Genomic DNA, 21,894 nt, shown 5'->3' with positions numbered 1-21,894 from the left:
ACGCTGTCCAAGAACACACACACACACATATATATATATATATATATATATATATTCACCCCCCCCACACACATATACAAACCAAAGACGTAGTCACAATACCTATTTGGAGTGACATGCCCCCCCCAGTATTCAGATATGCTCAAAATGTCCCACCTCCAATATACCGAGGTAAAAAATAAAAATATTCCACTCACTAGTTCAATGTTAGGATCCATCAGTTTTCCCATTTGTTGTTGATGAAACAGCCACCACTCTCTGATTTGCAGGAAAAGATAACATTTACATGAGTGCATCATTTTGCACTGAAACTGTAGTTGTAGAAAAAATTTTTTTTACTAAAAAGTGTCAGTAACTGTGTGAAGTGGAAACAAACATTTCTGGTGAAAATGGGCCAATTTGCAAATGCTAAATCAATAATAACTACTGACGTTAGCTATCATAGCTACATTGACTAGAAAGTTAATTACCCACACACTCATGCAGCATCCAACAATGGTCTCAGGCAACTAATGTTTTTATATTTTGTTATATTTGTTAGAAATCCCACATGAAGCCTCAGTAAAATATCAGTCATTGTAGTAATGCATAAAAACATGTAGAGACTAGCATCTTTGATTTATTGGATTTTGCATATAGTATGTGTCCTGTGTACCTGTACTTGCTTATGAACTGAAAGCATTTATTAGTCAGCTTTTGGCAGCTTAGTCAGTACTAGTCAAATGATAAAAGTATAGAAGAGAGTTGTGCAAGAATTGAGTCAATGTTTCCTGACATAAATACCAGTCATAACATATTTGTGCACAATAAGAAATGGTCAATAATCCCGGACATTATGGCAAGAAATACCAATTGTTTACTGATATTTTTTCCATGTTCACTCTTGTTCATTCAGAGTAAAAGGGGAAAGAGAGAGTATGAGGATGCTGACACATCATTATCTTAATGTACAGCCAAGGTAATAACAACACATCGATGAACATTAAATATGAATAATAATTAAAAGCCCTAACTCAAAATAAAAAATAAATAAATAAAAAAATTCATCATCACGCCATAAAAAGGCTTGAAAGGAGAAAGGTTGACTGGGGAGGTGAAGATAGTACCAGAGGAGAGGAAGAAACACATGAAGTGCAGAGAAGAGGAGCGACCTAGAGACAAGAAGACAGCTGAGTAACAGAAAGGAGAGAAGAGATGAATGGAGAGCATGGGAGAGGAGAGACAAGATTTGGCTGGAAAGGAGATCAGAATACAGGAGCAGAGTAGAGAGGGCTGGAAAGAAGATAAGTCCAGAGGTGAACATGAGAGAAGAGCAAAAGTCTCTGATGCCCACCCAAGTGTACTTGTAAGTAAATAAAAACATAAATTTTCATGGGTGTGTGTATAATTTAATATATATTCATTCGCATTCACAACAGGTTTACACTATTGCTTTTATTTGATTTCTTAGTGCAAGTAAAATACTACACAAATAAGAACAGCCCACTCTAGGGTTTTGCCCTGAAATAGAACAAGACCAACAAAAATGCTTTAAATAAATTAAACAAAAAAAAATTCACAGTTCTGTATGTGAGGTACAACACTAGCATTATATCTTTACTGCAAAGCACAGGGCAGTAAAAGTGCAAATAATCGTTCAAGTGTGTGGGATGAGGAATACAGATATGGCAGAGGAGATGTGCCTACTGTCATCTATTAATTTAGAACTTATTCAAGAAACATTTTGTTTTCTGAAAGAGAATACAATAAAACATGCAATAATTTTTATTTTTGGTGTGTAATCAATGGTCAATGCTGTCCCTAAGCCAGTAAGATATCTTACTTAGCAAGGTCAGAATGAAGAAGAGCTTGGGAGTTCTGACTAAGAATTAACAATGCATAAAAATCATATGCACAACAGTGAGAGATGATGCAAATACAGCCAACAAATCATACATTCACTAGATCACTGAACATCTATGCTCTAAATCCAAAGGTTTACATTCTTAAAAGTGAAAGCCAAGAACGAGAAAGTTGTGGTGTTCCTCAAAACACCATCATTCTGTTCAACAGTCCACTTTTCACAGCAATATAGCCTAAATGTCAAAGCACAGCAGCTATAAGGAGAAAAGCCTTAGGTTATAACAAACGTAGCTGTTTCAGCACCAGTATAAACGCCTGATAAACGCCATTTCAATTGTGCAGCTAGTATATTATATTTAGTCAAACAACAAATAAGGTGATTTACAAAGAGCCTCATTACGTTCGCAACTGCAATATATGGCCACACCAATTACAAACAAATAAAACCATAAGTCCCTCTGCCCGCCAGCCTCTCTCCAGGTGTGCTCAGAGTGCTCAGCTAAGCAGTTTGTGGCGGTCAAACACGGTTTTGCGTTGCTCCTGAACTTGCCTCTTCCAGCGCTGCTGAGCACCCTCCACTCGCTCCAGCACCGTGTTCCCGCTTCCTGGAGAGCCGCCTACATGAGGCCTCACGTCCTGTAGGGGGAGAGGGAGAGCAAATTATAACACACCAGGTTTCAAATGTGTCTAAACCGGCTGGCACACGGAAACTTGCCTTGCCAAAAAAAGACCCCTTTTATGGCTTTAGCCATATTCAGACTTTTCCACTTCGTCCTAACGTAAAAATCTTTTTGCGATATTTTGGGCTTTTTCCATTCAGGTTTTTTTTTTTTGCGCATTTCAAAATTAGTAAACTTGGTGCATAGAAGACCCACTAATGTCTAGTTTCCTTTAGAACCTATTTCTACGTGTGTGCGTGTAGTAAACTATTTCTGTCTTTGCTTTTATTTTTTTTTAATTTATTAATTAATTACTTAATTTTTTTAAAAGAATGTTGTAACTCGAACAAGTACGGCTGCATTCACGCATAATGCTTTCTCCACTGACAAACAGCGGCTTGCACGACCGTACACTGTATATAGAGCATCTGTGTGACTCGTAACCATAATGGCCTGGATTTATTCCTCAGCCTTTTCTATATATGCATATGCATCATACAGAGCTAGAAGTCATCATGGTTTAGCAAGCTAGACAGAGCAATCATCTCTCACACGCTTTACACATGCTGATCTGGGATCAGATCGCTTTTGTCAATATAAACAAAATCACACATTAGTGATGAACTGCAGCCATGCCATTTAGGCATACTGGTGCAGGTACCTCAGAGTCCTCCTCATTCTGCAGTGGCTGCATGTAGGGGTCCTGCCTTCGGATCAGTGGGTCCACCAAAAGCAAGAACAGCATGTACAGCAGAAGAGACCCAACCACAGACAGGTAGATTATTATGGTCACCTGGAAAAACAGGTAAGAGTCCTGAAAACCTCTAAAACAAAAACAAAAAAACAGTAAAGAAGCAAAAAGACAGAATAATGGATATAAACCTCAGAACAAGAAGAAGTGACAATAGGTCATCTGTGAACTAAAATGAAGTAAAGGAAGACCATCCTCAGTCAACATTCTAGTGGGCATGGTGCTTTTATTTAAATGCCTGCCAGTTGCATCAATTCCAAAGATTCCATTGTTGAATATACTAAAAATATTTGTTAATATTTATTAACTCTGTAAACACTGTAATATATATTTGAGGAATCATAAAAGCAAACCGAGATGAATGCACAGTTGAGTAGGATAAGACACAGGGCATAAGCCAGGACTCCATCACCAATGAAAGATTTCAGAGATCAAAATACCTTGATGGTATTGCTGCTACGTTCCTCATATTGGCATACACAGAGCAGACAATAAGCCTCCACATCATGACATGGCACTGGAATGGGCTCCACTACATGCAGACAGTTACTGCAAACAAAAAATAAATTAACAAATAATAATAAAAATAAAATCAATCAGCAAGACCCTTTCAACACAACTACCTACACACCTAAATATCTAAACCAGTGACTCCTGGTCTCGTCCTAAAAGGGCCAATGTGGGTGCAGTTTTTTGTTCTTAGTGAAGTGCGACGTGCGTGACTTAACTTGTCAGATAGCTAGCTAGCTTACTGTCTGAAATTTGCTTTAATGACTTGAAACAGTTGTGTTATCGATTGGAACAAAACAGAACTGAAAACAGTACTTTTGGTATGCGTTTTGTGTACACTGCGCATGAATTATATGAAGCTCACCAGTCCTTTTGGGATGCATTCTTGTTGTAGATATGCCCACTAATATTTCGGTATGGAGGACAGATGCATTTGCAACGCACATCTTCAAAACTCTGTGTCAGTTCGTGAACAGTAGTAAATAAACATGCTTGGAGTATGATTTAGTTCCATTTTAAATTTCCCATTAATACTGACAAGTTACGACAAAATGGAAAACAAACAGCTGGAAATAGCTGGCTAGCTAAAAGGTTCTTTCAAGTTAATTTAACATTAGCTAGCTGGTTATCCTACCTTACTTGCGTTTGCATACCACACCACCTCAAAAACAATCAAAGTGAGAAAAATTAGCGTACGTGACCGAAGCCCACATACAGTGGCCAACATTATAGTCCCTCTCAGTTCTGCAACGAAAAAAAAAGAATAAAAATAACGTAATCTTTTATAACAAATGAGACAGACCTAAAAGCAAATGAAAGGCCTTTAATATAGCTAACTAGCTATCAAGGTTGCAAGATAGATAGCTAGTTCGTTCACTCTCATTCACTGAGCAGATTATATGAAGTCAATGCTTAGCTAGTTTCTTGCAGATTGCATCTTTCTGGGCATGCCAGGATTGCATTTTTTTTTATAGTAAAGCATCCAGATTCACAAGCTACACTCACTTTCAGCTTTCCTAGCTAGCTGTCTTAGCTAACTTTGAACATGGAATGATGAACCACTGGTCGCGACGTAGTTACCTTAGCGTTACAAATACAAGGTACCGTACTCCTGATTATTAGGTATTCAAAATAAAAGCTTAGTAAATCGTATGCAAAATGATAAAATATATTTATTCCTTGGCCTCTTAGAGGATCCATACAAGCGTATTTAGCTTGCATAAAATATTAATTACATTTCTTTTACGTGGTTCCTTATTTTATTATGTTTGTAAAAAAATATAATAAAAAACATTTACAGAATCCTGAATGGATAAGAACGTTTTAAAATTTATGTATTATCGTGAATGTGAACGCTGATGTAAATAAACAACATTAGATCATGAAAGATCACATTTACATTAGTAGGTACCAGGAAGACAAAGTTTATAAGATTTAAAACGAATAAACAAAATATTTAAGACTTCAGTCTTCCCATGTTACCAACACAAATGACGTCATATATGTGGACACATACGCAGTTTCTATTGGCGTCTTAAATTGTCACTCACACAACGCTGGAACCAATCACCAATGGATTTTTCAAGATCACAATTTTGGCGGCATTGAGAAGATGGCGGAAAATTTGAAAGGTAAGAAATTGTTTTTTAAAGTATTTTAAAGCAGTGCTTTGCATATAATATTTTGGCTGTCATTCCCTCGGTATTTCAAAATACAACATAATCTCGGGTTCGTCTTGGTTAGAAAAACTCCATAATCCTTTGACGTTGCAATCATTGCTAACTTATTTCTAGTTAGTATGTTGTTTTGTGAGGCCCCTGCATTCTCGCGAACTGCATCAGGCAACCAGGTCCAAGCACGCATTTAAAATGGTCTTAATTCGTCAAAGTACAGGTCATGCAAAGACGCTGGTACACCTGTGAGCATAGTTTATCCGAGATACTTTAGTAACTAACCAGCTAACTTTTCCATCTTGCCAGCTTCTCGTTAGCTAGGTTACTTAACGCAACTAAAGCTAGCTAACTAGCCTGCCTAACCGAACCCAAGGATGGGTTAGCTAGCTAGCTAACCCGATTTAGCTAACCCGACATAGCTAGCTAGCTAGCTAGCTAGCTATGTGTGTTCTTGTTTGGGAAATCGCTATCTTTAGCCAGCTAGCGTTAGCTAACCTAGTTTACCCTGTCTCCGTGTTTAAATTAGCTAACGCTAACAGTCAAGCAGCTATCAGACTAGAGTTTGTAACATTTAACTATAACGCTAGCTAGGGTCACCTAGTTTTTCTCTTGGCTAGTTAGTAAAAATAAAGATATTTCGAGGTTTAAATAATGACGAAATGTACAAGTTAACTAGATATCCTATCTAAAAGTTAATGCTATCTAGCTAGCTAACCTAGCTGTTAAAACAGTCATGGCCAGGCTTCAAAACTTCAGATAGCATAGTTATTTATCCGCGGTAAGTTAGCTAACACAGTTACGTTATCTGGTAGCAGTTGGCTGTTTTTGCTGATAAATACCTTCTTAACGTTATCTTACTAGCTACCTATCTACCTAATGATCTAATCTAGCTAGCTAGAGTTAGACAGCTAGCAATGCTAGTTAGGTAGCTATCAGAATAATGTCGGCATGTAATCACGAGACTTCTCTTAAAGAAAAAACTACATCTAACGCAGTTTATTATTGCTACCGGCGAGACACGCAGCTAATAGTCTGGCATGTGTGAAACAGACTGTATTAACGTTATAATGTGACCTCAAGGTTTAAGTATATAGTTAGATGTAGGCTATCCTTCTCGTGTACGTAGTGCCGGTCTGCTGTTCAGATTTAAAAGGATTGGTAAACGCACCACATTACACATTTATACAAACGGTCTGTTTTCTGTTAAGAGTGCAAAGTAGCATGTCTTGCTACTTTAAACCAACTGGAGACCTTTTGCCGAGAAGAGGGTGCCATCTGCAGAGACCTGGGAATCAGCAAGTACAATTTGTGTGACTATGAAGTGGAATACCTTTGCAGCTACAAAAGAGACATTATCACAGTTGGGGATAAACAAATAGAAAAGGTAAGAGTGACACTTTTTTTGCAGGCTATGAGTTTAGGGTTTTTAGGATTTAAAAAAAAATGGATTGTCATATCTTTTTCTTATTAGTTCACAAGCTGCTACCCCAACTTGAAACTGAAGTTAAAAGGAACCTGACTAAATCTTATGAATTCAAAGTTTGTTACCTTGAACTCTGATAAGGTGCTTTAGAAATAACAATAACATTATTATTATTATTAATATTAAGTATTTTCACTAGTCTCTGTTTCACACCTAGGAGTTCTATTTGGTAAAATGGAAGGGCTATCCAGAGTCAATGAATACATGGGAGCCACGGAAAAACCTGAAGTGCACGGATTTGCTCAGCCAGTTTTGGGAGGACATGATGCGAGAGCTCTTGAGGCTAAAGAAACGGAGCATCCCCAGGAAACTAGACAGCGCCATTGTTTCTCACCTTGTCCAGCGGGCAAATCTCAGACGGACCCTTAAAATGTGGGAGAACCACCTCAACAGCCTTGGGTCCCGCAAAGGCCGCATCTTTGTGGAAAACTTGGTAGATATGGAGGGCCCGCCTAGGAACTTTACCTACATTAATGACTATAAGGTGGGTGAGGGGATCTCCCTCAATGAGGTGGCAGTCGGCTGCGAGTGTATGGACTGTCTGAATAGCCCTGTGGGTGGCTGCTGTGCAGGTGCCTCGCAGCACAAGTTTGCCTACAACAGTGTGGGACAGGTGCGCATCCGGCCGGGGCTGCCCATATATGAGTGCAACAAGCGGTGCAGCTGCGGCCTGGACTGCCCCAACAGAGTGGTGCAGAGGGGTATCCAATACTCACTCTGCATCTTTAGGACAGACAATGACAGAGGCTGGGGGGTACGGACCATGGAGCGGATTCGCAAGAACACTTTTGTAATGGAATATGTAGGAGAGGTAAGGGTGAAAGGATGTAAGCCTTATTTCAGGTAATCTTTTAGGCAAATTTTTCTTAAATACAGTCTTAACAGCTATGTGGCATGTACATATTAATTTCAGTTATTGATCATAAGTCAAAGAATTCATGTTTCACATAAGCATGTTCTGTCCTGGCAGTTTCAAAGCATATCCTCTGTTGTAAATTTGTCACCATTGAGAGTGACCCCTTAAAGACCCTGATCCTTGACTGTAAGTTCTGGCAGGTGGTCAAAGAAAGTGAGCTCGCATCTTCAGCAAAGATTTTAACAGTCTAATTCTGTGGTTCAGATCATCACGACAGACGAAGCAGAGAGGCGAGGTCAAGTCTATGACAAAGAAGGAGCCACTTACCTCTTTGACCTAGATTATGTTGATGATGAGTATACAGTGGATGCAGCTCACTACGGCAACATTTCCCATTTTGTCAATCACAGTGTAAGTGTACTACTGAAGTTTTGCCCTTTTAAAAAAGACAGCGCACCTTTTCTTTAGTCACAGATTCTGTGGATTCCAAAGTGTTTTTCATGTAGGTGTTTTAAAACTGGTCATGTAAAGCCTCGCTCACATCACATTTTGGACTACACTAGCATTTGTCAACAGGTAGTTAGTAATGTACTAGTAATTTTTTAATATCTGCCAGTTTAATGTTTTATTTAGTAAACTCCCTGCATACTGTTTAATGTGTTACATAATCAGTCAGTTTTATCTGCAGTAGTTGCAATTTTGTGTTCTTTATAATCTAATCATGGTTTTCTAGGTAGGATAACTGCTTTTATAGTAACTGTAAACAATATTCCCTGCTATAGTATGGTACATTTTTCCTTGTCTGGCATAAAAGATATCATCTGAGTTTTATAACGAAGGATGATTTTTAAAGCTTTTAAAGGAACAAGTGGGTTCCTTTTTTATTGGTCTATGTATTATGATATTTCAAGGATTTCAGCAACAGCAGAGGTTTCACAAGGCATTGAAACTTGGTTTCATGATTTAAGTATTTCTCTGCTTCTCTCCTGCAGTGTGATCCGAACCTGCAGGTGTATAATGTATTCATAGATAACCTGGATGAGAGACTGCCGCGGATAGCCTTCTTCGCCACCCGCTTAATCAAGTCAGGGGAAGAGCTCACCTTTGACTACAAAATGCAAGGTATGTGTTAGCCCGTTTGCTTCGGTTTTATGGCTTGGATTGGGGGAGGCAAGCACAGACTGCTGGTTTGTGGTTTAGAAAATTTTGTTCTCCAGCCTAAATGGGATTGAATTTTTTTCTTTGAAAGCTGATGAATAAGTCGATCTGATAAAGCTGGTTGCCAAACTTCTAAGCAAGGATGCCACAAATTCCTTGTTGCATCTGATGAATTTCCTAGTAATAAAGTTCCTAGTAATCATTCTCAAGCATCCTAAATCTCTGATATGAGTTATGTACTTGTAATTGATACCTAACTTATTTTTCCATGTGCTAGAAGCAACTTCCTTTTTGATGAGTGTAATATTGAGACTAGCATAGTCTAGTCTACTGATGAGCTTTGCTCAGATTTGCAAGCAATAGTACAATAAACAAAACAAAGGTTTGTTTTCCCCACAATAAATGAGGATATAATAATTTAGGTGTAGATGGGCTTCAATGGAAAGTCCTGTCAGCATCAGCAATGAACAGTAACAGTTGCTGATATTTTTTTCCATATTTCCTAGGAATTAAGATTTAGTTAAATGTATTTGCTATGAGTCACATGTACAGTAGAGTTTGTATGAGAGAGAGAAAATATTTGATTTCAGGCAAAATATCCAATTCGGAAAATAAGCTTTACTTTTTCGTCCTTTCCCCTCAGTTGATCCAGTAGACGCAGAAAGCACAAAGATGGACTCTAATTTCGGTTTGATAGGACTTCCTGGTTCTCCTAAAAAACGCATGCGTATGGAGTGCAAATGTGGGGTAGCGACATGTCGGAAATACCTTTTTTAGAGAACCTAGAAGCTGTGAGTCTGTCATGCCAAAAAAGATGCTGAAAAGTGTTGTCAGGATATAATAGATTTGTGAATTTATTAGTGTAATAACAGATCTCCTTTAAGTTTCAACAAAATAACAAATGATTTATCTACCATTACTCTCAATTGTGTTCCATGTTTATTTAATGGAAAGCAAAAGTTGCTCAGACTTTAATGCTTTTGCCATTCACAATAATGACGTTCATTAGGTTTCTTTCATCGTATGGACGTGATGTTCTGTGGCCATAGTTTCACATCATCAGAACTTTGGAAATGTACAGTTCTTTGTAAGTGATTTTTAAATTTTTTTTTCTTTCTTCGTGAAAAAGCCAAGCATGCGTGTCATTGTCAGTCTGGGAAGGGATTGTTTATTCTTTTTTAAGAGTTTTAAGAGCTTATTTTCTTTTTATGAGAGGGCATGTTTCTTTTTTTAAATGCTGGTTTTAAGCCAGGCCAGTGCAAATAAATAAATAAATGGCATGACCTCCTTGAATTTTGGGGCTGCATATTTTATTGTTTGGTAATCACAATATTGGCCTTTAGAATACTGCTATCACAGAAGGCTCCAACATAACGCCTCCAGCAAATCTGTACATGTGTATGTGAATGTATATTCACACATTTCACATGGTGTTTCAATTAATTGTGACATTTACATTATCCAGCAAACATGGTCAAGTAATTTTAGGCCCGTTTTTTTGCTTCTTTTTTTTTTTTTAAACAAGGTCACGTGTGTGTGTGTGTGTGTGTGTGTGTGTGTGTGTGTGTGTGTGTGTGTGTGTGTGTGTGTGTGTGTGTGTGTGTGTGTGTGTGTGTGTGTGTGTGTGTGTGTGTGTGTGTGTGTGTGTGTGTTATTATTGCAAGGGATATCAACACACACACACACACACTTTAGTCTGAGCATAATCTAACCAAACAAATGTATATCTTTGATTTCCCTAAGCCTCCATTAGGGGGCCAAACTGTATAGGTAATTCCTTAACCAGAAACAGAAGATTGTTTAACTTCAGAGACAAATGATACAGAAACAACTGTATACACTTGAATTCCTTACTTGCCTTGATTCCTCACTTGAATGTTATAGGTGCACTTTTGAGTGCAATTATTTAATTTTGCAGGCAAGTGTGAATTCAGGTGACTTGTCTTGATGGTCCTCAGTGGTTTATCCAAGTGTCATTCTATTCTCTGCTTGAGTTACTGCTACACTTCAGAAGTAAAAACGAAAGCAGATGGTAGCTTCTACATATTGTTACTGATGCTGTTATTATTACTGTGGAAAAATATAGAAGCAAAGAAGCAACCCACCAAAACTGTTGTACTACTCTTTTTGTTCATTTGTATACCTCTTGCATAGGAGGAACTGCATATGTTTTTTGTTTTTGCTGTCAGATTTAAAAAAAAAAAAAATTTTTTAAGTGTTTCTCCTGCCCATCTGCAGCAAAAATACCATTTGGTTTTATAGGCTTGGGCTGGGGGAGTAATTCTTGCATTGTGTGTGTAAAAAAGAAGTCCCTCTCACTTTTCATTCATGGTCTCTGTTGTTATTCTGTCTCTCGCTCTCATTTTTATATATATCGATATATATATAGATATATATATCTATATATATCTCTCTCTCTCTCTCTCTCTCTCTCTCTCTCTCTCTCTCTGAATGTAACTGTTAGGCTTCGGGGATTACAGAAAGTTTCCCAAGATGAGCCCCAAGTTCTCTAAGAAAGCATTGTAAATATACTTGTTTTTACATTTTAAAAGGGGCTGACTTGTATTCATACAGATTTCCTGATTATCATGGTTTCCTGATTAGCATTTTAACTGTGCATTCAAATAAGTTATTTTTCCTAATTCATATCAACAATGAAAACAAATCATGTATTTGTTTTATTTGAAAGCTTGTACAATAGAAACATACTGTGAAATAAAGTTCAAAAGTTAATTTGTTTTCAAAGTTTAAAATGTTAATTTTCATTGTACAACAGGTCATTGGGGTTTTTCCTTGTACTTCAGAGGTGCACCTGATTTTCATGATAAAATATGACTGACGGTAATGTTTTTTGTTTGTTTGGTGTTTTCGTTTTTCCCTGGTCACAGCTAAGAAACAGCACAAAGATCAATTAACTAAGTACTTAGAGGTGAGCCAGAGGTTAGTTTGCCTGCAGTCCTTCAGACTCTGATCCTGGTTTATAAAGGCATCTAGTTACTCTGTAACCCGACCCTATGACTTCAGAGCAATGCATGACCTTTTGCGCTGATATCAGAGGCTTGGGTTGTGCTAGAAAGACACTCCAAGAAGCCATTTCGTTATCTTACCAACTTGTAAGAAGCCATGTTTTGACCTCAGCCCTGTGAGGAAGTATACACAGTGAAATGAGAGTAATTTTGACAATTATAGCATCATTTTATGTTTTACATTGTACATTCTATGGATGGCATAAACTGATGATGCATAACTGCATAAATGTCAGAAAACACTTAAATGGATGGCAATTCATGGTTATGAATAGTGTGTTCTGGTGTTGCAAAAATGTGCATTACACATTGCATACAAATGCTTCAAAGTGATGGTTATAACCCAACATGATTATAATGTCAAAGTTGTACATGTCATTTCCCAAGGATACTGTTAGTCTATATATGTCCTTACAGTCTGAAAGATCCCAGTGTGTAAGAGTTAAAGATGATGATTATTTAAAGCCTAATTCTGGAATAGTAAAAACATCAAAGTTCTGACATCAAGCTTTGATGCTGGAAGTTTAGGAATCTGAGAGCAGCAAGACATTTTTCACACGCGTATAATTAAAGACTTCAAGATCTTTGTATCTTCCTGAGGTCTTTTAAATGAATATACCCTGCAAGCAAACAGCTGAAAGTAACATTTGATATGCAAACAATTGCTGCACTATAACTTTGTAAATATCAGATGGCAGTCAATGCATGAGAAAGCAGTTTAAGATGCAGGGATTAAGTTTGTCCTTTTTTTTTTTTCTTTTGCGTAGGCCTGGAGAAGTAATGATCATATATGTAATACGAGAGCCTCATCACTAAGTTAGCAGAAAGGTTATCTAATGGTGAAGTTACTTGCAAGTACTCACCACTGGTGTTTCAAAGCCACTGTCATTGTACCACGAATTACTCGCCAGTTGCAGCAATTCCTGACTGGGGCATAAAACCTTTTTAAAAAATCCTTTATGATTTTTCAGTCAGGTTTTACAGCTTTCCACAGTACTGAGTCTGCTCTTCTGAAGCTGACTGATGACCTCGTAATGCTGATTCTACAGATTTACCCTTTTTCTCCTGGATTTCAGTGCTGCATTTAACACTGACTGATATTTTCATTTTTGAAATACTGCTGGAGTTAGGGGTACTGCAGTGAACTGGTTAATTTATCACATCAAATCTAGGACATTTTCATCTGACAATGGAATATGCTTCTCTTCATCTGTCACCATTACATAGTTTCTCAAGGGTCCAATTTTATGGTGTTTTTTTGTTATACAGGTTTAAAATTATAAGCATAACACTTTTTGTTTCATTGTTATGCAGGATGTGTGTAGCATGTTGTCAATTTGGGGGGGGGGGGGGGGGGGAGGGCTCAGAGCGTGTATTGTAGGTGTTTAAATTGGAGGACAACTAAAAATAAGTGGTTATTTTTGTGGTTGTTCCATGTATTCCAGGAGCTTTCTGGAAAAACCTGGGCCCTGTAATTCCCTATTTTTAAAAATCTCAACAATTGAAGTTAAAAGCAAGTCTGCTGGATAAAAGCACCATCTTCCAGATTAAAGATATTTCCATACTTAATTCCTTACACCTGATTGGGGGGGGGGGGGTCTATTTGTTTTGTTGCAATCTATTCACTGCATATATTGAGGTCATTAAGATGCCTGTTGCTCATTTACAACTAACAGAAAATGCTGCAGCCTAAGTACAAACTGGTAATTAATAAGGATTTGCTTTGCCAATATGTTCCAGCAAGACTTCTAAGGTTAGGTTAAAAATCACAACTCTTCTTAAAATGAAGGGTGATCATGCATTTCCTGTCTCTGACCCAGGTCCAGAATAATTCACCAGATGACAATAGATAAGCACTGCGTGATTATATTTACATATAAGCTTAAAAATTAGTATCAATTTGTTTTTAGTATCTCTTGGTGTGTTGTGTTGATGGAAGACCATGTAGTGATATCAGTGTCTGTGTTTGAGACTGAGGGTGCAGAACTGATGGTAGGACAATCCTATTCACTAACTGTCTTTAAATGTGCTATATAAATCAAATGTGCTTACGTATGGTGTTTACATTCTTAACTTGCTCTACATAGGATGTCCATAAAATATATGCATCACATATAAACAACTTACTCTAAGCATTTGTTAAATTGTACCCAATATAAAATGTTTCAATAAAAGGCTATTTCATTTAAATTTCTCTTAAATGTGTAATGATGATTTTCAGGAAGATTAATGTACTGCAGATTTTAATTTCTTACAATTAGGATTTCCCAGCAATTCTGACTTCTCACTAAATAGTGATACTGTAAGATTGTAGGCGCAGCATACAAAAATAACTTTCTACATAAATAATTATTTCCTAGTACATCTGTATCCTATATACACACCACACACTAATGTGAAACCAAATATATTTGCTTTTCTTTTCTTTTTCTTTTTTTTAAACAGAAAGGCACTCTTAGGGAGGTGGAGAAGGATATGGCTTAATAAAAGGGGAAAAAAAGCTGTCAGAGGCATAGAGAACATAGTAATAGTGCCATGAAAAGGAAAATGCTGGGCTCCTGGAAGCCAACTACCAGGCAGACAGCAGCACTGAAGAAGGCAATGGATGGGATCAGAGTCTGGCGCAGCAGCACATCAGGCTGGGAAGAAGTAAAAACCTCTGGAGTGTTAGTGGACAATGAAAGCTGGCTTTCCTGACTCTCTGCTGTCTGAAATGAAGTCGCACTAGCATGGAGTAATATGTCTCCTATGGTTGATACTGGTTTCTCCTTTTCTGAGGCTCTACCCTTGCCTTCAGGTGTTGGAATCTCCTCTTTGAGAGCTCTGTTCTCAGAAACAAAGGCCGCGTCAACATCTGCAGGAAGGACAGCAGCCAGCTCCATTTCACTCCCTGATCCACATCTTGTCTGTAGATGTTCCTCAGGTTCAGAAGTAGTTGGATGCATGGAAAGATGATGGGTTACTCTGTCCCCTCCTGTCAGCCCAAGGTTGGCAACTCCAAATCCATGACCAGTACAAGCGGCCACCACATCTACTTCCTCTCCACTTGCCTGCACATTCTCTACCTTTTCACCCATCTTCTCCTTCTTGCTAGCCTTGACTCTCACTGCTGCAGCATCGTTTACAGTCTCTGTTTCACATTCTTCCACTCTGGGATACTGTGCATCTCCAAACAAGGTGTCATGTGTGCTACAACTAAACTCTTCATCTTTACTTGCAATCTCAGCACTTCCATCATTAAAAGAACATTGCTGTGTTGAAGTTTCTGGCTTACCTACTTCCATTTTATGAAGTGTCTCATCTTGCTTTTGAACTTCTCTTCTATGTATTTCTGACTGTTTTTCTTCATTACCTCTAACCTCTTTCAGTTCCTCCAACTTATTTTCCTCCACTTCCTTTTGGATGCTTGAAAACACTGCTGGTAAGGTTATGTCCAAGTCCAAATGCACTTTGGCTGAAATCTCTGATTGGGAGTCAACTATAATTTCCTTGGGCTTGGCAGAGTGAGATGATTGGTCATTATCTGGGACTTCAGGTTTTGGTTCTGTAACTTCCTGAATGGATGGTATCAGGTTTTCTTTGAGTAACAATGACTGTGTAACTTGGACTACGATTTCTGGAGGGTTTATTTGTGGTGAAGTTTCAGCTGAATCCTGCAGAGGTTGTTCACAAGGAGCATACACACTTGGCAGAATACCTTCTGCTGGAGTAGAGTCTCCATTGGTTTTAGGGGGAGAACTGGACAAAGCCTTGGTAATCTGCAACCAAGAACGCAAGTGGTAGAACACAATCACATTCATTAATCAACTTGTATCCTACTAGCACATCAGCACTTTGTCAAATATACATGATTTGAATAGTGATGGCATGATGAGACTATGAAATATACATAACATACCTGGAATGTCTTCAGTCATTCACAAGCTCCTTTGAACCAGACATATTAGTAGCCTATCAATATTTTGTATTATCCATGCTGGTGTTTTAACAGTTAACGATGGCATTTTGGATAATGCCACATATATTAAGTGTGTGCCAGTGACAATATATCAATAATAGTATTATTACAGGAGCAGTAATAATACTTGTATCACCTTTATATCTGAAAGTATGAGTTGCAAAAAAAAAAGAAAAAGAAAACGATGTGAAGCTAACTTTAGTTAGAAATATTAGTGACATATGCAGTGCCCTGGGCCTTTAGTTAAGAATGGGTTTACTGAGTTTTGGTGATCTGTTTGAAATTAACCCCAGACTACGAAAAACATTTATGTAATGCTATACTGTATTTAAATGTATTCAATGTGGCATATTAATTTTTAATGTATGTAATGGAAAATTTAATCAAACTCTTGAACAGTTTGTGCAAGTTAAGATGTTACAGGCACTTCCTCTTGTCTCTCTGACCATGACCTTGCCCACTATCTGACCCTAAAGGTTCTTAAGCTCTTCAAACTATTCATAAAGACTACCAATACCACTTTTTAAAGGTTTTGGTTCTATTCTGTAAAAGAATATTTGTTAAATGAGAAAAGAAGATTGAAAGAATGCATCTGCTATTTTTAAAGAAAGAGACTATTTCATAGAAACTGAATTAAACTGATGGTTACTTTTGCTCCTCTGAAATGTCCCAATCTACAATCTATAAATGTAATAGGGGAAGAGGGGAAACAGCCTTAGAAATACCTTTGGGTTTAAAGCGAGGAGAGCAGACAGGGTTTCATTTGAACATGTATGGTGAAATATACACATCCTGGAGATATAATGAGATTAAATAACTATCAAATAAAATGAACGTGATAGACACATTTAAAGAACTCAAGATAACTGAAGAGTAAGGCTTTCTCCACCGATGACGATTTTAAGCCAAGTTCAAACAAACTGTTAGTACTGTTTCCTTGTTTTTAACAAAAAAATACTCTTTTTAGTCATAATATATGCCCCATGAAGTCTGTTTTAAAAAATTAAAGGAAATGTTTAATAAGCCATAATAGCTTCCTTACTAAATGTATTCCACGAATAATACAATTATTTCTGAATATATCTTATCATTCTGATCTTTAATTAGCTATATTAATTGCATAAATTTAAATGCTTTACAAAATATTAATAATTCAAATACTTATTTGACAAATGTGAAAAAGAATACTTGCTCTTGTAATTTAAATATTACGTTTGGAAAGACATTGTACAAGATGCATGTTACATGAGAAAGGATGGAAAAAGTATGACGGTAGCAGGCTGAAGGGTTAGTGGGCAGCTTTCACATTACCTAAGTTCTTGCAGAAGCTTCAATGAGCTGTCCAGATGGAAGAGCAAAACAAAATGACTATTAATTCGTTACTACATCAATAAAAACATGATGTAAAGTCTGGCTAGGTGCAATAAGCCCGGAGAACCAAAAAAAGATCAAGCAGATGAAAACCACAGCATAGGTGTTCGTAGCCATGTCATCCAAACGCGTGGTAAAAGTGACTGTCATAAGAAAACATCAAAATTCTAGATTCAGAAAATGGACTGTAGTCAGTATTTAAAAGGTAAACGGTTAGTTCTCCATAGCTCTAGCTAAATGTCATTGGTCATTTTAGTACATAAGCAAATTACCTGAATTATATGAATTATATATGAATGTGGTATGGTAAAATATGTTATTATTCTGACTGTGTTATTTGTCAGTACATGTGCAATTAATGTGTTAAGTTTAAATGTGAATATTTTCTTAATACTTAATACTACCTCTCAGGTAGTAACAAACATGAACCCTTTCTAACATAAGCACAATGAAATCATAACAGACCTCCACCATGCATGACAAAGAACAAGATAGGTGTAGTATATGTTCATTAAATTAAATGTTCATTAAAACTACAAAGACCATAATGAGTAGGTCCTTGTTGGATTAACTGCTGCCTAAAACCTAAGCAGTACCACCTGTAGACATATTTTACAAGAAGAAAATAATTAAAATGTATTACTTAGATAAAGTATAATAGGATAACAGGAAAATCTGCTTAGCATGAAGGAAGCTATTTGCTTTTTACTTTTTCTGGTCAAGAGGTTAAGGAATCATTTACCTAGACCTATTATCCCACTATCAGTGATGATATCACCATCTAAATGCCTTAAGACAGAACATGATGATTGAGAGAGTTGTCCAAGTAAATGGTAAACCACTGAGTAATTATTATTAAAAACTAAAGCTGACCAAATAGTGAGTAAATTCTATAAATAATGTGAAACCATTTCACAAGTGCAACTTTTTGTTCAGCAATGATGTTCGCAGGCCTTCAGCTTCTATTCCCTGGACAGACAGTGGCACTCCCAGATTAGTGGATGAAGTGGAAATGTAAGCTTCTTCAAATATGACTCACTTACTTTCTTCAAGTGAATCACATATTCAGAGAGCTGAAATTTCAGGATATTTAAGTTGCATGCAATGAAACCTCACTAAATCCTACAGAAAATTTATCTTTGATGGGACTGCCCAGATTTACAGACTAAATATATAGTCTGTATTGGCAGACTATATAATGTTTATCAGTTAATGTCTATTAGAAATTAGTTTCTACATTCTGTTTTTTGCCAACCTTAGTTATTCATTTTCATACATGCCTCTCTCTGCTAAATCTAGACAAGTTGCAGAATTATATTTTTATAACCACACTGCAGTAAACTATGATTCTACTAAGCAGTTTGCATGAACATTTCCTGTTTAGGTTAAAATATCACTGACTATAACCTTGCTCAGTCTACTGTTTATGTTGTTAGAAAGCAGACCCCACTAACCTGGATGTCAATCTCAGGTTCAATGGGTGGACACACAGGGCAGGGAACGTCAATTGCATCCTCTCTCTCTGTGCTGGCCACATCCCCTACAATAATATCACATGTGATCTGACACTGCTTCATGAAATTGAAATAAAAGTCAAAAGCTATACTGAGGCTTGACACAACAATAATGGAATGAAAACTAATATGATGAAAGGCAGTCTCTACATATTTTTGTCATTTGCTTGTTCCTCAATTCTGCCTCACTCTACCATAGATATGTGCCTTCTCTGGTGAATAAAGGACATGCTGATGAAAATCAGTGCTGTTCGGTATCTGGATGAACATGTTGGTTATTTCATACCTCCATTTTTGTCCTGAGCGAAGTCATAATCATCCTCCATACTAGAAGGTGAACAAGAGAGTTTCAGTGAATAAAACCTATGTGTTAATGTGGAAGCTGACTTAACTGAGCATACTGGTAATGGTCACTTTATTCCTTACAACAGAGATGTTACCCAGATCTACACTAAAACATTACACAGTATGTGTTGAAGTATGTGGAATGGGAAATGACTATCACATCTAACACCATGGACTATCACCATTTACTCCGTATTTTACTCCGTATAAAAACAGTACTGTCACTCAGAAAGCAATGGAGCTCAGTATTCTGTCATTCGCATGGGTCGAGTGCAGACTGGGAAGTGTGATATCTGTAAAAGGATATTATTCTGTTTCATTTCTTCGGCTGCCTTTGGGGAGCAATGTAATTTGAGATTTACATTGGGAAAGGCTGAACGACCATGAGTTGGCTGTATAGTGGAGAACACTTCTTGGTTGTATTTTAACTTTAGATTTTCATTGCTACACTTTGAAATCCATCAGAAATTTGCTTTTACTAAAGAAATCAAAGGCTAACTAGGACAGTCATTGATTATAGATTTAAAAATGGTCATCTGCGCTGGTATTCTGTATTTCTACCCAGCAACCACTGCAGAATGTCTAGTGGAAGCTCTGCAATCACCAGGACTGAAAGTGACACCTCCCTTGTCCTATTTTCAAACCCCTCATGCACCCTAGGATAGCTGTCATTCTCAGTGGTGTGGGTGTGTGTGGGTGTGTATGTGTGTGTGTGTGTGTGTGTGTGTTTGTGAGTATGTGTGTATCTGCGTGTTTGTGTACATTTATGTGTGTATGTGTAACTGTGCAGTTGTCAAAAAGGCCTCAAGCGATTCTCAATTTGTTCTGGCAATATTAGAATTCAAAGAAATACAATGACCTTGTGCTGCAGTGTGTATAACTCAAGCAGTAAACGTCAATGACCTTGTGCTGCAGTGTGTATAACGTACTGCAATATCTGCATTAAGATACCTCTTTTAGCCTATTACTTTTGAGCTCATGGGTTTCACACAGACGTTCTGCTTTTGAGTAGTTACTCAAAATACATCGCTACGAACTTACCTGTACCTAGGAGGCTTAAGTATGCCTCTAATTAGATTTTCCTCCTTGCTGGCTTCTGCCGTGCCTTCATATGACTTCAGAAGAGTTACTGAATAATTCCTGCCGGAATTGTTCGCCCAAAATTCGCCATCGGATGTCTTATATCGCACGACAAAATCTATACGCGCTCCATTGAATAGATAAGGTTCTGCAAACGATAGCCTAAAGGAAAACTTGTCAGTCTCACCGTCGTTGGAACCTTGGACATAATCAGCGGGATAATCGAAGTAAGTGATCCAACCGTCCATTGTAGAGCGGACGTAAACGGATTTGTGAAAAGAAATGTTAAGCACACGGATCAACCCCTCAAAGGAAAGTGGCTCATCTGGCACGGGCGTCAAGCTTTCTACTTCTACTTTATTCGTACGGACCGCGAGCAAAAGGTCGGTTCCAGTCAGTGGCTGGAACTCGGGACACAAACGATAAACCGGCTCGCGGTAAGCTTCATGGTACTTGGTTTCCTCTTCCTCCCATCTTGCATCATCCTCGTCATCAGAATCAAACGGAACAAACTCTCGTACATCAACAAGGTCAGCCCCCGTTGTGTCCGCAAAGGATACTCTTCTAGGAGGCAATACGAGACGAATTCGCATATACTCTGCCGTCTCGTCATTAATCGAATGTCCGCGCTTTCTGGGTATGGGGGAGGACCTCGGTATGATCCGGACGTCGTCCTCAGCTTCATCGTCATCTTCATCTTCTCCGAGACAGTTGTTACGGTCCTCTCCAGAACGCTCACTCTTTGTTGTTGTAAAAAGACCCTCCTGTTCTGGGATGGTTAAGAAATTATTCCCTTGCGCCATTGTTATGCTGGCCCTATCTGCTGGTGCCAAGCGAGTTTGTGCGAGTCTGTGCGCCAGCCGCAGTCCACTTAGAACGTGTTGCCCTGCATAGTGCAAATGGACACGCAAAGCTTCAGCGAAGGTCTTACGCTTTTTCGATGCTATTCTGGCGACATAAGCCTACATGTGAACAGCAGTTTGGAGTTCAATACCGATATGAAGGTGTCTAAATTTAGAAGGAATTCGCGTGTCCATCGTTTTCCAGGGGTCAAAACGGAGATTAAGTATTTCTGGTTGCAAAACCTTCCCTCTATTCCATATGTTGGTCGTTCCTCACTGTACACGCCCCCTCTACCATATTAAAGCCGTACACGCACGGTGGCTGGCTGTTCCGCTGAGAATAAACACTAATTATATTTACAAATAAAATAGTTTAAAATGTATTCTTCTTTTTATTATGATTATGATTGTATTGTTGTTGTTGTTGTTGTTGTTTTGTCATTGTTGTTTTTGTTGGAGGAGGAGGAGAAACCTACTTGTTCTGGAGATGTACTTTGATAGATATATACCTTTTTTGTTCATTTTTTGATCTAAAACTCACACTCTTTCAACACTCTATTAACATATCACAATGGAGTTCCTTTGCTTACGATGGCACAAACAATTAAGTCCAAACTTTCTTGAGCCTGGAGTTACATGAGATAACAGAGGGAAGAAAGAGTAATAGGACGTTTTGTCCAAAGTAATGGAATTCTAAGTCTATGTTGCTATCACTGTATTTCTTGCAAAACTAATGCTATGCAAGAGGTAAACGTCTAACTGAAACGGATACTTTATTGGTAATATTTTGAAGTCTAACAGTTATGTTCCTAAAGTTCAAAAGCTA

General features: G+C 37.8%; 3 protein-coding genes across 5 annotated transcripts; 1 reads left to right on the top strand and 2 right to left on the bottom strand.

Annotated features, from left to right (window-relative positions):
• Positions 1-970: 970 nt before the first annotated feature.
• tmem9 (transmembrane protein 9) lies at positions 971-4,902 on the bottom strand. Of its 3 annotated transcripts, none has more exons than XM_027016058.2 (6): positions 4,843-4,902; positions 4,397-4,506; positions 4,127-4,218; positions 3,693-3,801; positions 3,163-3,294; positions 971-2,478 (listed from the first exon to the last, which is right to left on the bottom strand). In XM_027016058.2, the coding sequence occupies exons 2-6, from the start codon at positions 4,487-4,489 to the stop codon at positions 2,338-2,340; spliced, it is 567 nt and encodes a 188-aa protein (XP_026871859.2). In that variant the 5' UTR covers positions 4,490-4,506; positions 4,843-4,902; the 3' UTR covers positions 971-2,337. The 3 variants fall into 3 exon arrangements, with proteins under 3 accessions (XP_026871859.2, XP_026871858.2, XP_026871857.2); XM_027016057.2 differs by having other exon boundaries at positions 4,768-4,855; XM_027016056.2 differs by lacking the exon at positions 4,843-4,902 and having other exon boundaries at positions 4,397-4,834.
• A 208-nt stretch (positions 4,903-5,110) lies between these two features.
• suv39h1b (suppressor of variegation 3-9 homolog 1b) lies at positions 5,111-10,485 on the top strand. The gene is made up of 6 exons (XM_027016055.2): positions 5,111-5,393; positions 6,644-6,819; positions 7,076-7,729; positions 8,039-8,185; positions 8,767-8,896; positions 9,576-10,485. The coding sequence occupies exons 1-6, from the start codon at positions 5,375-5,377 to the stop codon at positions 9,707-9,709; spliced, it is 1,260 nt and encodes a 419-aa protein (XP_026871856.1). The 5' UTR covers positions 5,111-5,374; the 3' UTR covers positions 9,710-10,485.
• A 3,699-nt stretch (positions 10,486-14,184) lies between these two features.
• On the bottom strand, positions 14,185-21,350 carry si:ch211-167b20.8. Its single transcript, XM_027016019.2, has 4 exons — positions 20,188-21,350; positions 19,088-19,128; positions 18,742-18,827; positions 14,185-15,716 (listed from the first exon to the last, which is right to left on the bottom strand). Exons 1-4 carry the CDS (start codon positions 21,027-21,029, stop codon positions 14,463-14,465), a joined length of 2,223 nt encoding a protein of 740 aa, XP_026871820.2. The 5' UTR covers positions 21,030-21,350; the 3' UTR covers positions 14,185-14,462.
• Between the last annotated feature and the right edge of the window lie 544 nt (positions 21,351-21,894).

The sequence above is a fragment of the Electrophorus electricus genome, chromosome 23 (genome assembly GCF_013358815.1).
Source record: "Electrophorus electricus isolate fEleEle1 chromosome 23, fEleEle1.pri, whole genome shotgun sequence".
NCBI lineage: Eukaryota > Metazoa > Chordata > Actinopteri > Gymnotiformes > Gymnotidae > Electrophorus > Electrophorus electricus.
The sequence above is the reverse complement of the archived record's forward strand: the minus strand, read 5'-3'. Positions and strand labels throughout refer to the sequence as shown.

Bases quoted from the DNA above. Each gene is read 5' to 3' on its own strand.
- suv39h1b (XM_027016055.2), top strand. The intron at 6,820-7,075 runs GTAAGAGTGACA...TTTCACACCTAG, and splicing joins GGGATAAACAAATAGAAAAG to GAGTTCTATTTGGTAAAATG. The intron at 8,897-9,575 runs GTATGTGTTAGC...CTTTCCCCTCAG, and splicing joins CTTTGACTACAAAATGCAAG to TTGATCCAGTAGACGCAGAA.
- tmem9 (XM_027016058.2), bottom strand. From the start codon at position 4,489: ATGTTGGCCACTGTATGTGGGCTTCGGTCACGTACGCTAATTTTTCTC. The intron at 3,295-3,692 runs GTATTTTGATCT...CTGTTTTTCCAG, and splicing joins GTAGCAGCAATACCATCAAG to GTGACCATAATAATCTACCT. The intron at 2,479-3,162 runs GTACCTGCACCA...CTCCCCCTACAG, and splicing joins AGAATGAGGAGGACTCTGAG to GACGTGAGGCCTCATGTAGG.
- si:ch211-167b20.8 (XM_027016019.2), bottom strand. From the start codon at position 21,029: ATGGCGCAAGGGAATAATTTCTTAACCATCCCAGAACAGGAGGGTCTT. The intron at 18,828-19,087 runs GTATGAAATAAC...ATATTATTGTAG, and splicing joins CGCTCAGGACAAAAATGGAG to GGGATGTGGCCAGCACAGAG. The intron at 15,717-18,741 runs GTTAGTGGGGTC...TCTTGGTTGCAG, and splicing joins AACCTGAGATTGACATCCAG to ATTACCAAGGCTTTGTCCAG.